This window comes from Ostrinia nubilalis, chromosome 2, assembly GCF_963855985.1.
Source record: "Ostrinia nubilalis chromosome 2, ilOstNubi1.1, whole genome shotgun sequence".
In the NCBI taxonomy this organism is placed as follows: Eukaryota; Metazoa; Arthropoda; class Insecta; order Lepidoptera; family Crambidae; genus Ostrinia; species Ostrinia nubilalis.
This window is the reverse complement of record NC_087089.1, coordinates 12,824,452-12,843,469: the sequence shown is the minus strand read 5'-3', so window position 1 is coordinate 12,843,469 and position 19,018 is coordinate 12,824,452. Positions and strand designations below refer to the sequence as shown.

At 46.9% G+C, this 19,018-nt stretch overlaps 1 protein-coding gene and 2 long non-coding RNA genes across 3 annotated transcripts in view; all 3 read left to right on the top strand.

Annotated features, from left to right (window-relative positions):
- The window catches only part of LOC135084319 (DNA replication licensing factor Mcm7), a 35,230-nt gene extending 20,723 nt beyond the window's left edge, over positions 1 to 14,507 (top strand). The window contains 7 exon segments of the mRNA XM_063979125.1: positions 6,251 to 6,403; positions 7,014 to 7,180; positions 7,806 to 7,972; positions 12,581 to 12,692; positions 12,988 to 13,086; positions 13,649 to 13,769; positions 14,302 to 14,507. Of these exon segments, the coding sequence (XP_063835195.1) occupies positions 6,251 to 6,403; positions 7,014 to 7,180; positions 7,806 to 7,972; positions 12,581 to 12,692; positions 12,988 to 13,086; positions 13,649 to 13,769; positions 14,302 to 14,382 (900 nt within the window). The 3' untranslated portion in view covers positions 14,383 to 14,507.
- Positions 8,559 to 9,668, top strand: LOC135086808 (uncharacterized). The gene is made up of 2 exons (XR_010260607.1): positions 8,559 to 8,850; positions 8,942 to 9,668. It is a non-coding gene; the product is annotated as an uncharacterized LOC135086808 (long non-coding RNA).
- On the top strand, positions 10,972 to 12,081 carry LOC135086801 (uncharacterized). Its single transcript, XR_010260605.1, has 2 exons — positions 10,972 to 11,263; positions 11,355 to 12,081. It is a non-coding gene; the product is annotated as an uncharacterized LOC135086801 (long non-coding RNA).
- Positions 14,508 to 19,018: the final 4,511 nt, after the last annotated feature.

Genomic DNA, 19,018 nt, shown 5'->3' with positions numbered 1-19,018 from the left:
CAGTCCCCGCAAAGCCTTCGGCGAACTTCGTGCCGTTGATTACATTCGAGGGCGGACGCTTCCTGCCACTCGCCACACGGTAGGCCAGACCCCACGGGTCCTCGTTGCCGGACTCGGCAAGCCCCCGGAAGAACGCGAGCTCCGTCTCCTCCTTTCTCCTTCTATATCGCGCTCTACTCGCATGAAACTCCTCTCGTGCAATCTCCTCCGCCCTGCCCCCTCTCTTCCTGAGCCTCTGCCACGCACGGCGTGAAGCGCCGTTTGCCTTCCTGAGATCGTCTAGTTCAGGCGTCCACCATTCATAACCCACGTCCCGGCTCTTCCTCTTTATACCGAGGGTTTGATGCGCAGCGCGGACAATCACGTTAGTGAAGCGCCTGCTAACCAAGGACGCAGGCTCCCTCATATCCAGATATCCCATTCGCTCATGGATAGCACTCTCGAAGCGGTCCCAATTGACACCCCGATCCCGAAATCTCGGAGGCTCCTCGCCTGGCTCTGCTCGCTCTGTGGTAGTGTTTCGTGCGGAGGATCGGCCAACTCTGAACGTGATAAGGCGATGGTCACTAGTGCTGGCCCCCACATGGACTTTCCAGTCCGTGACTGAGACATTCCTGGTGGAGAGTGTTATGTCCACGCTTGATTCCCCGTTTGCAGTGCTGAAGGTCGCCGGTTGGTCTGGGGTGTTGACTACGACGAGGTCGTGTCCCAAGATGAAGTCCTCAACCGACGACCTACGATGGTCAGCCACTCTGCCTCGCCCAGTGGTTTGGTCCGGCCTGCTGTGCCACAGCGGTGAGTGGGCATTGGCGTCAGCTCCCACGATGATGCGTTTTCCCGCTAACGCGTCGAAGACCCGCTCAAGATGGTGGATGTGCGGGTCAATCTCCTCGCCGTACTTGAAATACGCTGAGACGACGTATAAATCGGCCTCATGGATATACGCCACCGTGCAGCGGTCGTTCGTCAGGTGCTGGAGTACCGCGATGGACAGATGGGACCCGGCCACGAAGACGCCCGCCTGGGACGAGAGGCCGCGCTGGAGGACAAGCTCGGACTGCGAGTACTGTTCTTGGACTAGAACAGCGTCCAATCCGAGCTCCTGCGACAGCGCGGGGAGTTCGTCAGTGGCGAGCGCCGCGCCGGCCAGGTTCAGCTGGCCCAAGGTCCACGCATCAAAGAGCGTAGCGGGTGGCCGCTACGCTACGCTGCTCCGCGAAGACCCTGGCGGGGCACTCCCGCGCACCGGTTGCGTGTGTCGCTGCGTCCTTCTTGCCGAATTTGTGGCAGGTGGCGCACCGCTGCACCGTCTCCTTGCACGCTGCTGAAGCGTGCCCGCTGCCTCCGCACGACGCGCATACCACGTCCGTCGCCCTACAGTACTTCTCAGGGTGGCCGTACTGGTGGCACTTGTGGCAGCACGTCACCGTCAGGAAGTCGTTGACGTAGGCCACGTCCCAGCCTACGTACACCCGATCCAACTCGCAAAGGAGTAACCTGCAGGCCGGGGAGCACTCAAGGACCACTGCTGTGGTCCCACTTCCCCGGCGGCTCTTTTTAAAGACTCCTTTGCACTCCTTGGTGAAACGCTCGAGGGGCCAGCTGTCGTTGCTCGCGACATTCTGCTCGTGAAGAGCCTCCACGAACTCCTTGAGGTCCGGGTCACCGGTGATGGAGGACACCACCACGAGGGGCAGCCGCTGCTTAGGCTCCGTCACCCGCAGAGAAGCTGGGATTGCTTCTTTGAAGCGCCTGGCCGACTCGGGGGATGTGGTCTGGATGACCACACCCGCGTTGCCCACCTTTCGTAGTCGGTCGATCTGGACATTAAGTCTGCGCGGGTCGACGGCCCTCTTCAGCTCCGCTTTGGTGTCTTCAGCAGTCTTAAGAGTCTCGGAAGCTGAGTCCGCTGGGTACACCGCGATCACTGGGCCCTTAGCCGCTGGTATTGGTATCTGGCCTGTCCTGCTGCGTACCATCTCGCTAAAGGTCGGCTGGCGGCTGCTGGGCTGGAAAGAAGATACCGTTGCTGCTGGCGCTGCTGCGCCCTGAGTCGCCTTCAGGAGCTCGTTCTCAGCTTCTTTGTGCTGCAGCTTAGCATCCTTAAGTTTAAGAGCTGCCTCTGCCTCCAACATGCGCAAGTCCATGACTCCTGCTGCCGCCAGTACCTCCTGTCCGTAGCCAGAGATGGCGTTCACCTCTGCCTTGTTGAGCTTGCTGCCTCCGCTAGTGACCACCGCCATGATGCTCTTGATCATCAAATGAACCCGCTCGTACAGTTCCGCTGGGGTCGCGCTCGACAGCTGCACGTCGGCTTGTGGCTGCTGCTGCTGCGGTGCCGCTGGCGCGGGCGCGGGCGCTGACACCGACGGCCGGACCGACGGAGTCGGCGGCGCCGATGTGAGCAGCCCCGCCACTGGGGGAGCTCTCCTCCTGAGGTCAGCCGAAGTCGACACCTTCACACTGCGCTGCTGCTCGTCCGGTGACGTCAGCGACCGCTTCTCGGCCGCAATGGGGATCGGCGAGGACCGCTGCGGCGGGCTCCTGCCGATGCTCGGGCGAGAGGCGAAGGCCGACAAGTCGTCGTCGTCCGGCGCCGACATGCTGCGCCTAGTCTACAGAGACTGTGCGAACGTTCAACTTTTGAAAGCGCAAACAAAAATTTCCAAAGCGAATGTTCTCTTTTTGAAAATTCCAAGCACAATAAAGCTAAAGCGCAATAATAAGCAAATGTTCCAATTTTGCAAAGTCTAAAAACACAAAGCCAAAACCAAAAGCGCGTTTAAATGTTCGCGCCCCGTCTCAAGACGCGCGAGGCCGCACGACGGCGGACCTCGCGTGAAACGGAACGTTTGCCACTAATAAAAACTATAAATGTCAATGTCAGTGTCAGTGTCAAACGTCACTGTCACTGTCACTCAAACGTCAAATCACACAACTGTCAGAGCGGTGGCGCTAGTGTCGCAATAAATGTCTAACACACACAGGTGGCACTAGCAGCGCAAATAAAAATAAAAAGTCAAAACACAAAAAAGGCAAAAAGTCAGCACAGATGGCGCTAGCAGCGCACCAACCGTCAAACTTGTCACTGTCAGTGTCAACTGTCAGTGTCAACTGTCAGTGTCAGCTGTCAACTGTCAGTGTCAAGTCCCCCGCGTGGTTGTACGTTGAGGTTATGCACGTGCAAAGCACGCCACCACGTGCTCACAAAACTAAAGCTAAAACCAGCCTAAAAAGGTTCAGGTTACACAGAAAACACTGATAATAGTTAAAATAAGCACTCTAAAAACTAAAAACTTAGATCTAGGGTACTTAGCTACGGGTTTCCTCGCCAAGAGAAAGCTCTCAAGCGTCTGTTTCGCAAATCAAGCTTCCAGCAAGCACAAAGTTTAACAACACAATAAAAACACAGTTATTAACACTGGCACAAATAAAAAGTAAAAGCACGAATATGAAAAACACGAGGTTAACCGCACTGAGCCGCAAATACCCGCACGCAGAAAATCGAAGCGACCGCGAGAGCTCCGCGCGCACGTCCGTTCGCTCCGGCGTTCCGAGCGCAAGTCCCGCCGCGGGGCCGCCAAGGGGCCCGCGGCCAGTACACCACGGGCCGCGGCTCCTCCGGCGTGGGGCTCACGGCCGCCGTGCTCAAGGTACTGTCCCGGACCCGGCGGGGCCCGCAGCCAGTACACCACGGGCCGCGGCTCCTCCGGCGTGGGGCTCACGGCCGCCGTGCTCAAGGTACTGTCCCGGACCCGGCGGGGCCCGCAGCCAGTACACCACGGGCCGCGGCTCCTCCGGCGTGGGGCTCACGGCCGCCGTGCTCAAGGTACTGTCCCGGACCCGGCGGGGCCCGCAGCCAGTACACCACGGGCCGCGGCTCCTCCGGCGTGGGGCTCACGGCCGCCGTGCTCAAGGTACTGTCCCGGACCCGGCGGGGCCCGCAGCCAGTACACCACGGGCCGCGGCTCCTCCGGCGTGGGGCTCACGGCCGCCGTGCTCAAGGTACTGTCCCGGACCCGGCGGGGCCCGCAGCCAGTACACCACGGGCCGCGGCTCCTCCGGCGTGGGGCTCACGGCCGCCGTGCTCAAGGTACTGTCCCGGACCCGGCGGGGCCCGCAGCCAGTACACCACGGGCCGCGGCTCCTCCGGCGTGGGGCTCACGGCCGCCGTGCTCAAGGTACTGTCCCGGACCCGGCGGGGCCCGCAGCCAGTACACCACGGGCCGCGGCTCCTCCGGCGTGGGGCTCACGGCCGCCGTGCTCAAGGTACTGTCCCGGACCCGGCGGGGCCCGCAGCCAGTACACCACGGGCCGCGGCTCCTCCGGCGTGGGGCTCACGGCCGCCGTGCTCAAGGTACTGTCCCGGACCCGGCGGGGCCCGCAGCCAGTACACCACGGGCCGCGGCTCCTCCGGCGTGGGGCTCACGGCCGCCGTGCTCAAGGTACCGTCCCGGACCCGGCGGGGCCCGCAGCCAGTACACCACGGGCCGCGGCTCCTCCGGCGTGGGGCTCACGGCCGCCGTGCTCAAGGTACCGTCCCGGACCCGGCGGGGCCCGCAGCCAGTACACCACGGGCCGCGGCTCCTCCGGCGTGGGGCTCACGGCCGCCGTGCTCAAGGTACCGTCCCGGACCCGGCGGGGCCCGCAGCCAGTACACCACGGGCCGCGGCTCCTCCGGCGTGGGGCTCACGGCCGCCGTGCTCAAGGTACCGTCCCGGACCCGGCGGGGCCCGCAGCCAGTACACCACGGGCCGCGGCTCCTCCGGCGTGGGGCTCACGGCCGCCGTGCTCAAGGTACTGTCCCGGACCCGGCGGGGCCCGCAGCCAGTACACCACGGGCCGCGGCTCCTCCGGCGTGGGGCTCACGGCCGCCGTGCTCAAGGTACTGTCCCGGACCCGGCGGGGCCCGCAGCCAGTACACCACGGGCCGCGGCTCCTCCGGCGTGGGGCTCACGGCCGCCGTGCTCAAGGTACCGTCCCGGACCCGGCGGGGCCCGCAGCCAGTACACCACGGGCCGCGGCTCCTCCGGCGTGGGGCTCACGGCCGCCGTGCTCAAGGTACCGTCCCGGACCCGGCGGGGCCCGCAGCCAGTACACCACGGGCCGCGGCTCCTCCGGCGTGGGGCTCACGGCCGCCGTGCTCAAGGTACCGTCCCGGACCCGGCGGGGCCCGCAGCCAGTACACCACGGGCCGCGGCTCCTCCGGCGTGGGGCTCACGGCCGCCGTGCTCAAGGTACCGTCCCGGACCCGGCGGGGCCCGCAGCCAGTACACCACGGGCCGCGGCTCCTCCGGCGTGGGGCTCACGGCCGCCGTGCTCAAGGTACTGTCCCGGACCCGGCGGGGCCCGCAGCCAGTACACCACGGGCCGCGGCTCCTCCGGCGTGGGGCTCACGGCCGCCGTGCTCAAGGTACTGTCCCGGACCCGGCGGGGCCCGCAGCCAGTACACCACGGGCCGCGGCTCCTCCGGCGTGGGGCTCACGGCCGCCGTGCTCAAGGTACTGTCCCGGACCCGGCGGGGCCCGCAGCCAGTACACCACGGGCCGCGGCTCCTCCGGCGTGGGGCTCACGGCCGCCGTGCTCAAGGTACCGTCCCGGACCCGGCGGGGCCCGCAGCCAGTACACCACGGGCCGCGGCTCCTCCGGCGTGGGGCTCACGGCCGCCGTGCTCAAGGTACTGTCCCGGACCCGGCGGGGCCCGCAGCCAGTACACCACGGGCCGCGGCTCCTCCGGCGTGGGGCTCACGGCCGCCGTGCTCAAGGTACTGTCCCGGACCCGGCGGGGCCCGCAGCCAGTACACCACGGGCCGCGGCTCCTCCGGCGTGGGGCTCACGGCCGCCGTACTCAAGGTACTGTCCCGGACCCGGCGGGGCCCGCGGCAGCCGCTTACTACATCAACCCCCCAATCTATAGACTTTTAGTCGGCCGATAGTTTGATCCTATATCCAGGTGCTTCCAGCAACCTTCGTCAGGACGTCTGTTCACTTCGTATTAAGTAAAGTTCACAGTTAAAGTCAAAATTATTAGTAAAAATGCTTCACCACATTATTTCAAAACTTGACAATATCTCCCTTGTAGACAGAGTCTTAAGAGTTACCACTTTGGAAATCATTGGGAGACACTATGTTCAGCAGTCCTGTGGCTAAAATAATGATGCTTGAATATACAAACAAGCCGTGTTTCTTCTTAGTCAACTGATCTTAGTCTTCATATCAAACGTTATTCACAATCTATTCCACCCCGCAGGACCCGTTCACAGGCGAGATGATGCTGGAAGGCGGCGCGCTGGTGCTGGCCGACCAAGGCGTGTGCTGCATCGACGAGTTCGACAAGATGGCCGACACCGACCGCACCGCCATCCACGAGGTCATGGAGCAGCAGACCATCTCCATCGCCAAGGTATAACACGGATTAACACGCTATTTATGAACTCATAGCATACCCAGGTGAAACTTGACCTCTACTGGTTGGGTTTTTATTGGCTGTCAAGCTGTAGATCCTGGCTACACAGGAGTTGCAGCAATGGGAACGAGAGGTGGGAGGAATAGTCCCGTATACCCAGTTCAGCTTCAGTTTGCCTCTGGTAAATTAAAGGGTCGTGCCAAGAGCACGACCCTTTAAACCAGACCAGTAGAGACTAAATGACATGATGAATGTCGATCATGATGATTCCTGTAAACATTTTGGGTTGTATGTTATAGTATTTTATAATTTACTATTTCGCAGAAACTTTACCATTGGGGAGGCGTATTTTAATATTAGAGAATAGACAATATTAGGTGCTTGAATAAAAAATAAATTGGAGGTTTCATTTTATTTTTATTAGAAGTTAAAATAATCCTATCAGCACTATTTCTTTCTAGAATACTTTCAATTGTTTCGTCAGGCCACAGGCGGGCATAAATAAAAAAGAAAAAAATGGAACGCAAAAAAAAACAGAAGACTATCAAATCAACAAAACATTTTTATTATTTCTTTCTGTCAACCTTCAATTGTTTCATCTTTCCAGGCGGGCATAATGACGTGCCTAAACGCTCGGGTTTCTATCCTCGCGGCGGCCAACCCGGCGTACGGGCGCTACAACCCCAAGCGCACCATCGAGCAGAACATCCAGCTGCCGGCCGCGCTGCTGTCGCGCTTCGACCTGCTGTGGCTCATCCAGGACAAGCCCAACAGGTGTGTAGTAACAGCTAGGGAATTCGTTGCCTGCTGCTGTCTTTCTCGAACACTTTTCAAAGCGAGAATGAATAAGCAGTTAAGCACTTACTGGGCAGATAATTATGTACCATCCTAGACTGCATCTCACTTAACATTAGGTGCAATTGCGGTCAAATACCTGCCTTGTTCTGCATAAATAAAGTCTATTGCCAGTACTGTAGGGTGCACAATGACGTGTCGATCCTCGCGGCCGCCAACCCTCGTGCTGGGTTGGTACTACTGTGGCTCATCCAGGACGAATCCAATGGGTGACTACACTAAAGTGGTCACCACCACAGTCAATTAACTTACTCCTATGAGCTGCCAAAACGCATAAATATTATCCAATTGAGTTCGCAAACTATTACAGTCTTACCTTGCCTTTATCATACGAAATGTGAGGAAGAGTCACGTTTTAACAGCTCATAAAAAGTATGTCAATTGACTAGTAGCGTTAACTAATATTGAATTGCTGACATAACGATGTCGTCGTCTTGTATTGCCATACAGAAACTATAGAAGATGTGTTTTGAAAGCTTAAAAATTACATAAATACTTTTAATAATGGTATCAAATGGCATTTTACATATCACTTTGTTTATAGAGAGAAAGATCTGGAGCTGGCCAAGCACATAGCGTACGTGCATCAACACTCGAGCCAGCCGCCGAGCGAAGTCCGCGCGTTATCCATGCGGCTGGTGCGCCGCTACGTGGCGCTCACCAAACGCAAGCAACCCTTCGTGCCACAAGAGCTTGCCAACTACATCGTCTGTGAGTAGCATAGCATACGACTTTTGTCCCTGAGTCTGAGAGTCCTCCACCTGGACATGAGCTCCCCTGGCTTACGTGGAAGTCTTTAAATAGACTTCGGACGCAGGTTGGCCGTAGTAAGGACAATATGGTCAGGTGGGGATTCTTGGATGGCTTGAACATGGAGTGCAGATGCGGTTTTATTCCCCAGTCGATGAAGCACCTGATGTCGTGCCCTGAGTGCCCGAGCTACTGCACTCAGGAGGATTTGATGAGTGCTGCTGACAACGCCACTCTTGTGGCGGAGTTTTGGGCTGACACCGTGTAGGTTTCTTGTCGACACGAAAAGAAGAAGAATAGACACAACACAACAAAGCTATAATCTTCTTGTCTCTCTCTTGAGAAATATAAATCCTCATATCGCGGGCTTCATACTGTAACGTTGCCGTTTGCTGTTTTTTCACAAATTAATATTTCTTCTCAATATTCTGATTTTGGATACCACTAGCGACATCTATTGGCGTGATTTAGAATTAATTTGCAATAGATGGCGCTTTTTGCTCAGTTAATTGAAATATACTTTGATGAAACATTTCCTAGTGTTTTTATATTGATAATTCTATTTTTCAAATAGAATATTTTCAGTGTTCTGGAAATTGTTTTCATCATGGTTTTATTAGTACAGTATTTACTTTTTCAAACGGCGAAACGAAACGTATCGCGATGTCTATGACAGAGCGGCTGTCAGTGGAGCTGTCAAATGACTTAGGAATTTGTCGATCGTGCGCAACCGCAATTTGATTATTTTCGGGAATGTAATTCCTTTTATTTCAAATCGGGTGGTGCAAAATGCATCCACGATAATTTCTTGATGAATAAATAAAAATAACACACATGAGGTAAGTTCCCGTCGGAGAATTTATTTATTTTTCGTGATTGATATTTTTCGTATTCCAGTACGTGGTTATTTCATGTGATCGTTTCTTTCAGAGATTCCCTAAATTCTATTCGGATGAGGGTATTGGGTTGCTGAGGGCTGCGAGCGAAGCTCAAATTAGTGAACAGCCTTCGTAAGTATTTCTTTCCCATTGCGGTTTTTTTCATAACCTAATGCCACGTTCCACATGTGATGCTGACACACGTATTTTTCGTTTCAGATGCGGGATTTCATAGATTTCATATTTTACATGTTGATATTTCATATATTTTAATTTCTCTTCATTTCGTATCAAATATTTGTCCTTTCTAAACTGCTGATCTCTTCGCATTTCCTCCTTGTCATCAAACCTCTGTCTCTGCAAGAGTTTGAACGCTTACCTGTCGAAGAGATGCAAGAGCTTCATCTGGCACTGCGCGCTTGAGGCCGTGGAGGACGCTGCTTGGAGCCTAAAAGTGTGCGAGACCCGTTGGACCCCGGAAGAAGAGAGGAACGTTCAGGGTAACGGCTTATAACCGCATGGCTTCCAAGGTACCCACTTTTCCATCCTTCAAGTAGGAGTCTTTCCGACCTGACATCGTGCAGTTATCTTAACTATTAGAGTCTTTTAATATTTAGGCTGAGTTTTAAGAAATTTGTAGTGGCAATAATATTCACCAAACCGAACCTAATTAACGACCCTGAATCCCTTGAGATTGGCACTATTACAGTAGTTATTATAATATCGTAATTGTTAACTTTATACGAGCATACGAGATAAAAATAAATTGTGTCAATTGAGAGGGAGCTGTTTTATTTACATTTTTTAATTTCATACAAGGAACGGTAACTTATATAAATTTCTGCAAGCCGGACAACCTCTTTTCCACGTGCAGACAATTCACCATCGTCTCCGTCTGCACCGGTGGCGGTTCAATTCCAGTCACCAAGCCGCCAGGAAAAAATCCTTTCTTGCAGTGGCGCCCAACGTGCATTCAGAGTGACGCTGAGAAGTTCAAGGCTACCAAGCTTGCCCCAAAGTACGAGAAGTGCATTGTCAAGAAGGTACTATCTCCGCTTGTTTACGAATTAATTGCTCACAATGGCAAGCCTCTCGGTACTTGGCATATCAAGGACATCAAGGTTTAATCCTTGTCTTTTGTTTTCACCCTCAGTTCGCCGAATAGTTTTTTGCCAGGGTTCTCAGCCGTAGGACTTGTTTCACAAGTGTTGTTTGGTATTCTACCAACAATGACGCCAAGGCTACTTTTCCCTTTTAGGGAAACCTTTAGGTTAGTTTTGTGATCGCCCCATTTAGGGTATGCGATTTAATTTTCTTTTTTCGAGTGGACAAGTATCTGCTGTATACTTGCCTCGTGTTTTTTTTTCTCTGTGACTTTATAGTCCAGATTTTTGTTTCCAGGGATGACATCATGTGTTTTGAGCACTATTCCCTGTGGTTGTGTTTTGTTGCGATGACGTCCAATTATATTGTTATCAGCGACGTTTTGTTCTGCGGTTTTATAACCCAGGCATTTTTATTTTATTTTAGCAAATAATGTTAGTTATGGCCGAAATAGCCTAACAACGTTTTGGAAAAAGAACGAGTAGAATTGCATGTCAAGTTCTACTTTACTGGGGAAATCGAGTACCACTGGTTCACAGTTGGGACTTTATGGGGAATTTTGGATGCTCGGACAGGAGAGATTTTTTTTGGCTGGTAGAACATCAGTCCTGGTAGATGGATTATTTTGGTTTGGTATTGCTTTTGTGAAAGTTTAGTTATAGTTAGTAAGTTAGTTTTTTTTCTCAATTGGACTTTTTGGGGGTCTTTCTGGTGTAAAGATTCATTTTTTTTCTCTTTTTCAGTTTGTAGTTCGCTGAGGGCAGCTCAGATTCTTTCTCCGTGCGAATGTCTAGGGGGGAGGGTATTGTAACGTTGCCGTTTGCTGTTTTTTCACAAATTAATATTTCTTCTCAATATTCTGATTTTGGATACCACTAGCGACATCTATTGGCGTGATTTAGAATTAATTTGCAATAGATGGCGCTTTTTGCTCAGTTAATTGAAATATACTTTGATGAAACATTTCCTAGTGTTTTTATATTGATAATTCTATTTTTCAAATAGAATATTTTCAGTGTTCTGGAAATTGTTTTCATCATGGTTTTATTAGTACAGTATTTACTTTTTCAAACGGCGAAACGAAACGTATCGCGATGTCTATGACAGAGCGGCTGTCAGTGGAGCTGTCAAATGACTTAGGAATTTGTCGATCGTGCGCAACCGCAATTTGATTATTTTCGGGAATGTAATTCCTTTTATTTCAAATCGGGTGGTGCAAAATGCATCCACGATAATTTCTTGATGAATAAATAAAAATAACACACATGAGGTAAGTTCCCGTCGGAGAATTTATTTATTTTTCGTGATTGATATTTTTCGTATTCCAGTACGTGGTTATTTCATGTGATCGTTTCTTTCAGAGATTCCCTAAATTCTATTCGGATGAGGGTATTGGGTTGCTGAGGGCTGCGAGCGAAGCTCAAATTAGTGAACAGCCTTCGTAAGTATTTCTTTCCCATTGCGGTTTTTTTCATAACCTAATGCCACGTTCCACATGTGATGCTGACACACGTATTTTTCGTTTCAGATGCGGGATTTCATAGATTTCATATTTTACATGTTGATATTTCATATATTTTAATTTCTCTTCATTTCGTATCAAATATTTGTCCTTTCTAAACTGCTGATCTCTTCGCATTTCCTCCTTGTCATCAAACCTCTGTCTCTGCAAGAGTTTGAACGCTTACCTGTCGAAGAGATGCAAGAGCTTCATCTGGCACTGCGCGCTTGAGGCCGTGGAGGACGCTGCTTGGAGCCTAAAAGTGTGCGAGACCCGTTGGACCCCGGAAGAAGAGAGGAACGTTCAGGGTAACGGCTTATAACCGCATGGCTTCCAAGGTACCCACTTTTCCATCCTTCAAGTAGGAGTCTTTCCGACCTGACATCGTGCAGTTATCTTAACTATTAGAGTCTTTTAATATTTAGGCTGAGTTTTAAGAAATTTGTAGTGGCAATAATATTCACCAAACCGAACCTAATTAACGACCCTGAATCCCTTGAGATTGGCACTATTACAGTAGTTATTATAATATCGTAATTGTTAACTTTATACGAGCATACGAGATAAAAATAAATTGTGTCAATTGAGAGGGAGCTGTTTTATTTACATTTTTTAATTTCATACAAGGAACGGTAACTTATATAAATTTCTGCAAGCCGGACAACCTCTTTTCCACGTGCAGACAATTCACCATCGTCTCCGTCTGCACCGGTGGCGGTTCAATTCCAGTCACCAAGCCGCCAGGAAAAAATCCTTTCTTGCAATACTTAAATTTTGCTAAAAACGATCCATCTGGTTCGGATGAGGAGAGCCTAGCAATCCGTCATACAGGTCTCACTCATAGAAGTTTTAAAGTTGTACGCAACTGAGCAAGGCGAGCGGTAATCGACAGCTGGGAGAAGCACCAGTCAGAAGTGTCTAACTGGGGAGAAACAACTATCTGATACATCGTTTTTATACTTCACAATTGTTATCACTGGAGAGTGCAAATTTAGGTGCAAATGCGATAGTCCTCAGTAAATAGCTTCTTCTTTCCTACATATTATCAGCATTACAAACTTAACTAATTTGGCTTTTATCCCACAGCATCGTACGTAGAGCTACGACGTGAAGCCCGCAATGCGCGTGACGTCACATTCACGTCGGCGCGAAACCTGCTCGGCATCTTGCGACTTTCCACCGCGCTGGCCCGGCTCAGGTATGGTGACATTTTCTATGTGAAGAATACCTTCATTAAAATCAGATGTCAAAATTGAAAATAGACGGGAGATACATAAACCTAACTTGTGGACGCCACTGGCAAGTGACAAACATTTACTAGTTGGCGCCACTGTCTTAGGCACTAGCAAGTGACAGAGTTAATTAAACTACAGTGATCTGAATTAAATTCCAACTTATCTCCACATCTCGTACGTCATACCATCCCTCAACAGGTAAATAGAAATTGCAGTTTATCAGTCCTTTTGAACATTTACATATTATATTTGTTTTAGGTTATCAGATGTGGTTGAGAAGGAGGACGTCACAGAGGCTATCCGCCTCGTGGAAATGTCCAAACAATCTCTGCAGCACGTCGAGGAGAACGTACAGAGGTGCGTGTCGCTTGTTTTATCATTATTGTTAACTCAAGACTAGAAATTTAAGGAGATATAAAAAGGGTCCAATAAGCAGTTGTAATTATTTTATTGTATTGTGTAATATTCACGGGTTGCTTACATTATATTAATATACATGCAGCTGTGGTTATCGTTTGTATGGGAGCAGTTAGCTAGAGACTTTTGGCTTAGTTTTTGTGTTTAATACTGTATCTCATGTTGATAGCCCAATAAAATAAATAAATAAAATGTATTTTTTCCACAACTGAGTTATTATGCATTACTTGGGCTTAATTGGCGGCCAAGTTAAAGATCCTGACTACACAGATGAGGTGATGGGAACAGGGGTAGAAGCAGTTTAAATTATTTAATTTATTTTGTATTCTTTCCTACAAATATTTGTTTGCATTAATTTGGACTGGATTATTTTCCATACATAAAGCAAGCTTTGATTAGTTTTGACTACATAGCGCTGTATAAAATTATTCTTGAATCTCTATTTACTTCTCTGTGGCCTACTGAATAAGGCTCAATTTAAATTGTTTATTATCACGCACAGGGGTATCAGCGCCACAGACCGCATCTTCGCGATCGTTCGTGACGTGGCCGGCTCCAGCAAGACCGTGAAGATCGCTGACGTCATCGAGCGCTGCGTCGACAAGGGCTTCAAGCCCGATCAGGTAATGAACTCCTCATAGAAGTCCCATACTATTTCCATTACATTACACGATGCATTCCATTACGCGTTACATCCGTCTGGCTTTGGGACATTTTGTTTGGGACATCCTCACCCCCCATGCAATAAATGTTGAAAAAACATTTAAAATTTTACTTGCCTTTGGTAAGCTGACTGTATGAATATTGTGTGATGGTGAGCAACTTGCTGCTATGAATATCATAACAACAACCATTTAGGATAGGTACAGACCACAGTACATCAGACTTCCAAATTTTATTGCAAACTCGCCCCTATTGCAATTAAATAAGATGCCACAGTGTTTACCTTGCTGTGGTTTCGCCCCTAAAATACATCGTTCATACACTGGTTGCTCACTTACAGCAATTGGTATTTATTGCACGTCATATTTTCATCATTCATTTTGCAGAAAGGGCTGAAATTTCCACCTCTAATACCTTATTTTGAAATATCAGTATCTGTTTGTGTCTTTAAATTCACTTTAAAATTTAAATTGCACGTTTTCATTGTCATAGGTGGATGCTTGCATTGAGCAATACGAGAATTTGAACGTCTGGCAAGTGAACCAAGTGAGGACCAAGATCACCTTCATGTAGTGTCACTCCGCCTTTGACTAGTACCAGTGTGCCTGACTCGATTATAAGTGGAATGAAGCATTTAGATTTAAGTGTGTTTTGAATGTTGCATTATGTATTTGATAATAAATTCTTTTTGGACAAAATTTCATCTTATTTTTTGTTAGTTTAATACATTCAAATAATGACCTATCTACTAAAAACTCAAGAGCCTTTGAATGCTTTCAATGTCGAATTACCTAGATATTTATTACATAGATTTAAGAACTTAGAAATTTGTCAAATTATGAAATTGTGGTAGACGCCATATTCGTGTATCTATTTAGTTTATATCAGACAAAACAAGAATACATTCCGTTTTAGGCTTACAGGTGACCCCTTAAAACTTTACAACGTTTAAATTGATAATTTGTTTTGTTTACCCATTGTAAGTGAATATAACTTGACACGGTAAGACACCCGCGCCGCACACGCAAAGTAATCTAATTTGTTCCCCGCTCGCGCTTATGAAAGGAATAACTTAACAGCAGACGTAGCCTGAGATTTGCGAGCGGATTGTTCCCGAGAATACGAATTCGTTTTTTTATTGCCGCACTCTTTCCTTGTTACGATTGGCCCGTCATAAAGTTGGTGAGCTGCAGTAATTTGTAACCGTTGATGTGGGCTTGTTATTGGTTTCGATACTCGTACGTGATGGTGAAGTAATGAAATATGAAATATAAATGTGATCCTTCTGTTATTGAGCTGGATATAATGTGGAATTTAGTTTTAGTGAGATAGCGTCTGAAGATATTGAGAAAGTATTGAAGTGGAATGTAAACGAAATTACCTAATACTCGAATTATCTACCTTTGCTGGAGATGAACAGGTGTAGATAATTATAGTTATGGTTTGGTCAATAAGTGCTGATACAAACATACCAAGGTTGTACAAAACGACCTAACATATTCACCACGCGTGCTGGCTTCGACCGCGGAATATTAATATTACCTAGTATTCCAGAGAAATTGGGATATTTCGATATCATGTTATTAGATATCTATCTATACAGTCTGCTAAATACACTCCATTCAATTCACACAAATCAATTTTCTATATAGTCCAGTCATTTAAGCTTAAATTAGGTAAGAATCTCGGAATTAGAGATACCCAGCTGTAAGTCTGTAAATACTTGTATATTGACACCCTAAAAGTTGTCTCAAAACCTACATATGGTAGGGTGTAAGCAACTATTAAATTTTAAGGTCAAAGGTCACAAAAATCGGTTTTTTGCGCTTTTTTTGGAAATATCTCATTTCCTATGGGTTTTTTGCTATTTGTATTTATTATCAATATTGTAGAATACTAAATTCTCTACAAATTTTGTTTAAAAAAATTTTTTATACGGTGAACCGTTTTCGAGATAGAGGGCGGAGAGCGCGCGGTCACTGCATCACTTCAGGTCAACTTAAGCGGTTTAGGTTATTCATACAAAAGGATTTTCCCGCTAATTCCCGTGGGAATTTCGGTAATTACTTGTTGTAAATAAGCTTTAAGTTTACTAAGGTACCTACATGCCAAATTTCAAGCGTCTAACTTCCGTTAAGCGTTTAGATTTTTCATACAAAAGGATTTTCCCGCTAATTCCTGTTCCCGTGGGAATTCCTAAGTAAACTATAACCTGCCCAGGTGTATGAAGAATAATTGTACCAAGTTTCGTTAAAATCCGTCGAGTAGTTTTTGTTTCTATAAGGAACATACAGACGGACAGACAGACAGACAAAAATTTTACTGATTGCATTTTTGGCATCACTAATTAAACTAAAAAACTCATTAAAACTCATTTATTTCTGTAAATAGGCTTAAAAAAAGCACTTTTACACGTCCCAGTATTAACCCTACCACTGCTTCAGGACAATAAATGGGCCAGTGCTGAGAAGAAGCAGCGCAAGAAACTCAGTCACTATTGTCAGCCTCTTTTTCAAAGGTTTACATGCTTTAAAATGTACAAAGTTATAAATATTTATGCGAGCTAGGCAGTAACGTATCCCAAACATTTTTATCTTTTAAATAATCATCGACTTTATAGTAGCCCTTTTTCATTAAGGTACTTTTAATATGTGCTTTGAATTTATGAATGGGTAGTTCTACAACAGTTTGTGGTAATTTATTAAAGAATTTAATACATTTTCCCATAAATGAATTACCAATCTTATGCAATCTGAAATTTGGAACGGCAAGTTTATTTTTGTTTCTTGTATTAAAGTTATGCAAATCGCTCTTTTTCGTGAATTGCTCTATATTTTTGCGGACATATAAAAGGTTTTCATAAATGAACTGTGAAGCTACTGTCAGTATGTTTATTTCCTTAAAAAAATCTTTCAAGGAAAATCGGGGTCCAAGGTTATAAATGGCCCGCACTGCTCTCTTCTGCAGAACAAACACAGTTTCAATGTCCGCGGCTGAGCCCCACAACAATATGCCGTATGACATTATACTATGAAAATAGCTAAAATATACTAGCCTTGCCGTTTCAATGTCAGTTAATTGCCTTATCTTTCTCACTGCAAAAGCAGCCGAACTGAGCCTTTTTGACAGAGTTTCAATATGAGGACCCCATTGAAGTTTAGCATCTAAAGTGATTCCCAGGAATGTTGTGGAATTTATGCTATTTAATGGTTCATTCTTCACCATTAATTGCGTGGAAACCTGCCTCACATTAGGTAAGGTAAATTTAATGCACTTAGTTTTGTTTGCATTTAACAATAAGTTGTTAACAGTGAACCAATGTAGAACCTGTGAGAGTGTGTTATTAATATCGTCAAAATTTACTTTACCTCTATCAACTTTGAAAATGAGAGATGTGTCATCAGCAAATAACACAACATCACACAGATCTTTTACAAAGTAAGGAAGGTCATTAATGTAAATAAGAAATAGCAAAGGTCCCAATATTGATCCCTGCGGCACACCCATAGTAAGAGGTGCTCCAGAAGACTCAGTTCCGTTAATACAAACTTTTTGTTTTCTGCCTGTGAGATACGAGTTCAGCAGATCAAGTGACTTATTCGAAACACCATAATGTCGCAATTTGTTTAGTAAGGTTTGGTGGTCTACACAATCAAACGCTTTTGAAAGATCACAGAAAATACCAACAGCGTCCTTTTTACTCTCCCAAGCATAATCACCCCCTGATAGTTATTTTGAAAATATATTTCATGTATAGAATTCTGTCCGTCTGTATGTTCCTTATAGAAACAAAAACTACTCGACGGATTTTAACGAAACTTGGTACAATTATTCTTCATACACCTGGGCAGGTTATAGTATACTTAGGAATTCCCACGGAAACAGGAATTAGCGGGAAAATCCTTTTGTATGAAAAATCTAAACGCTTAACGGAAGTTAGACGCTTGAAATTTGGCATGTAGGTACCTTAGTAAACTCAAAGCTTAGTTACAACAAGGAATTCCCGAAATTCCCACAGGAATTAGCGGGAAAATCCTTTTGTATGAAAAATCTAAACCGCTTAAGTAGACCTGAAGTGATGCAGTGACCGCGCGCTCTCCGCCCTCTATCTCGAAAACGGTTCACCGTATAAAAAAAGTTTTTAAACAAAATTTGTAGAGAATTTAGTATTCTACAATATTGATAATAAATACAAATAGCAAAAAACCCACAGGAAATGAGATATTTCTAAAAAAAGCGCAAAAAACCGATTTTTGTGACCGTTGACCTTGAAATTTAATAGTTGCTTACACTCTACCATATGTAGGTTTTGAGACAACTTTTAGGGTGTCAATATACACGTATTTACAGACTTACAGCTGGGTATCTCGAATTCCGAGGTGAACTTACTATAATGACTGGACTAATACCTATCTACTCTTATTCTTATTGTTTCAAAATTAATACTGAATTACCGAGAACATGGTTATTATCCCTTAACACCTCTTACTTACTCCACGAAGACCAATAAACCATCACAAAAAAAAAACCGGCCAAGTGCGAGTCGGACTCGCGCACCGAGGGTTCCGTACCATTGATTTATGAAATTAAAATTATTATTTTTTATTTAAGTTATTAGTATGAAAGATTACTCGGTAATAAGCGGTTTACGATTTACGAGGTATTAAAAAAAAACTACTTACTAGATCTCGTTCAAAACAATTTTCGTTGGTAGTTTTTATAGTAATGTAGGTACATCATATGTTTTTCTTAGATTTTTCATTTTCTTATTTTAGAAGTTAGGGGGGGGGGGGGCAACATTTTTCCACTTTGGAAGCGTCTGTCACGCAAACTATTCGGTTTAGAAAAAAAAAATGTTTTAGAAACCTCGATATCATTTTTTAAAGACCTATCCATAGATATGTGTTTGATGAAAAAAATTTTTTTGAGTTTCAGTTCTAAGTATGGGGAGCACCCAATATTTATTATTATTTTTTTATTTTTGCATCAAAATCTTAATGCGGTTCACCGAATACATCCACCTACCAAGTTTCAACAGTATAGCTCTTATAGTTTCGGAAAAAAATGGCTGTGACATACGGACGGACAGACAGACAGACATGACGAATCTACAGGGTGTTAGGTAAATGGGTATATGAGCCGACACTAGCCCATGTTAACATGGGCATATAAATGGTATGGTGAAGTCAGAAAATTGATATCATCATTT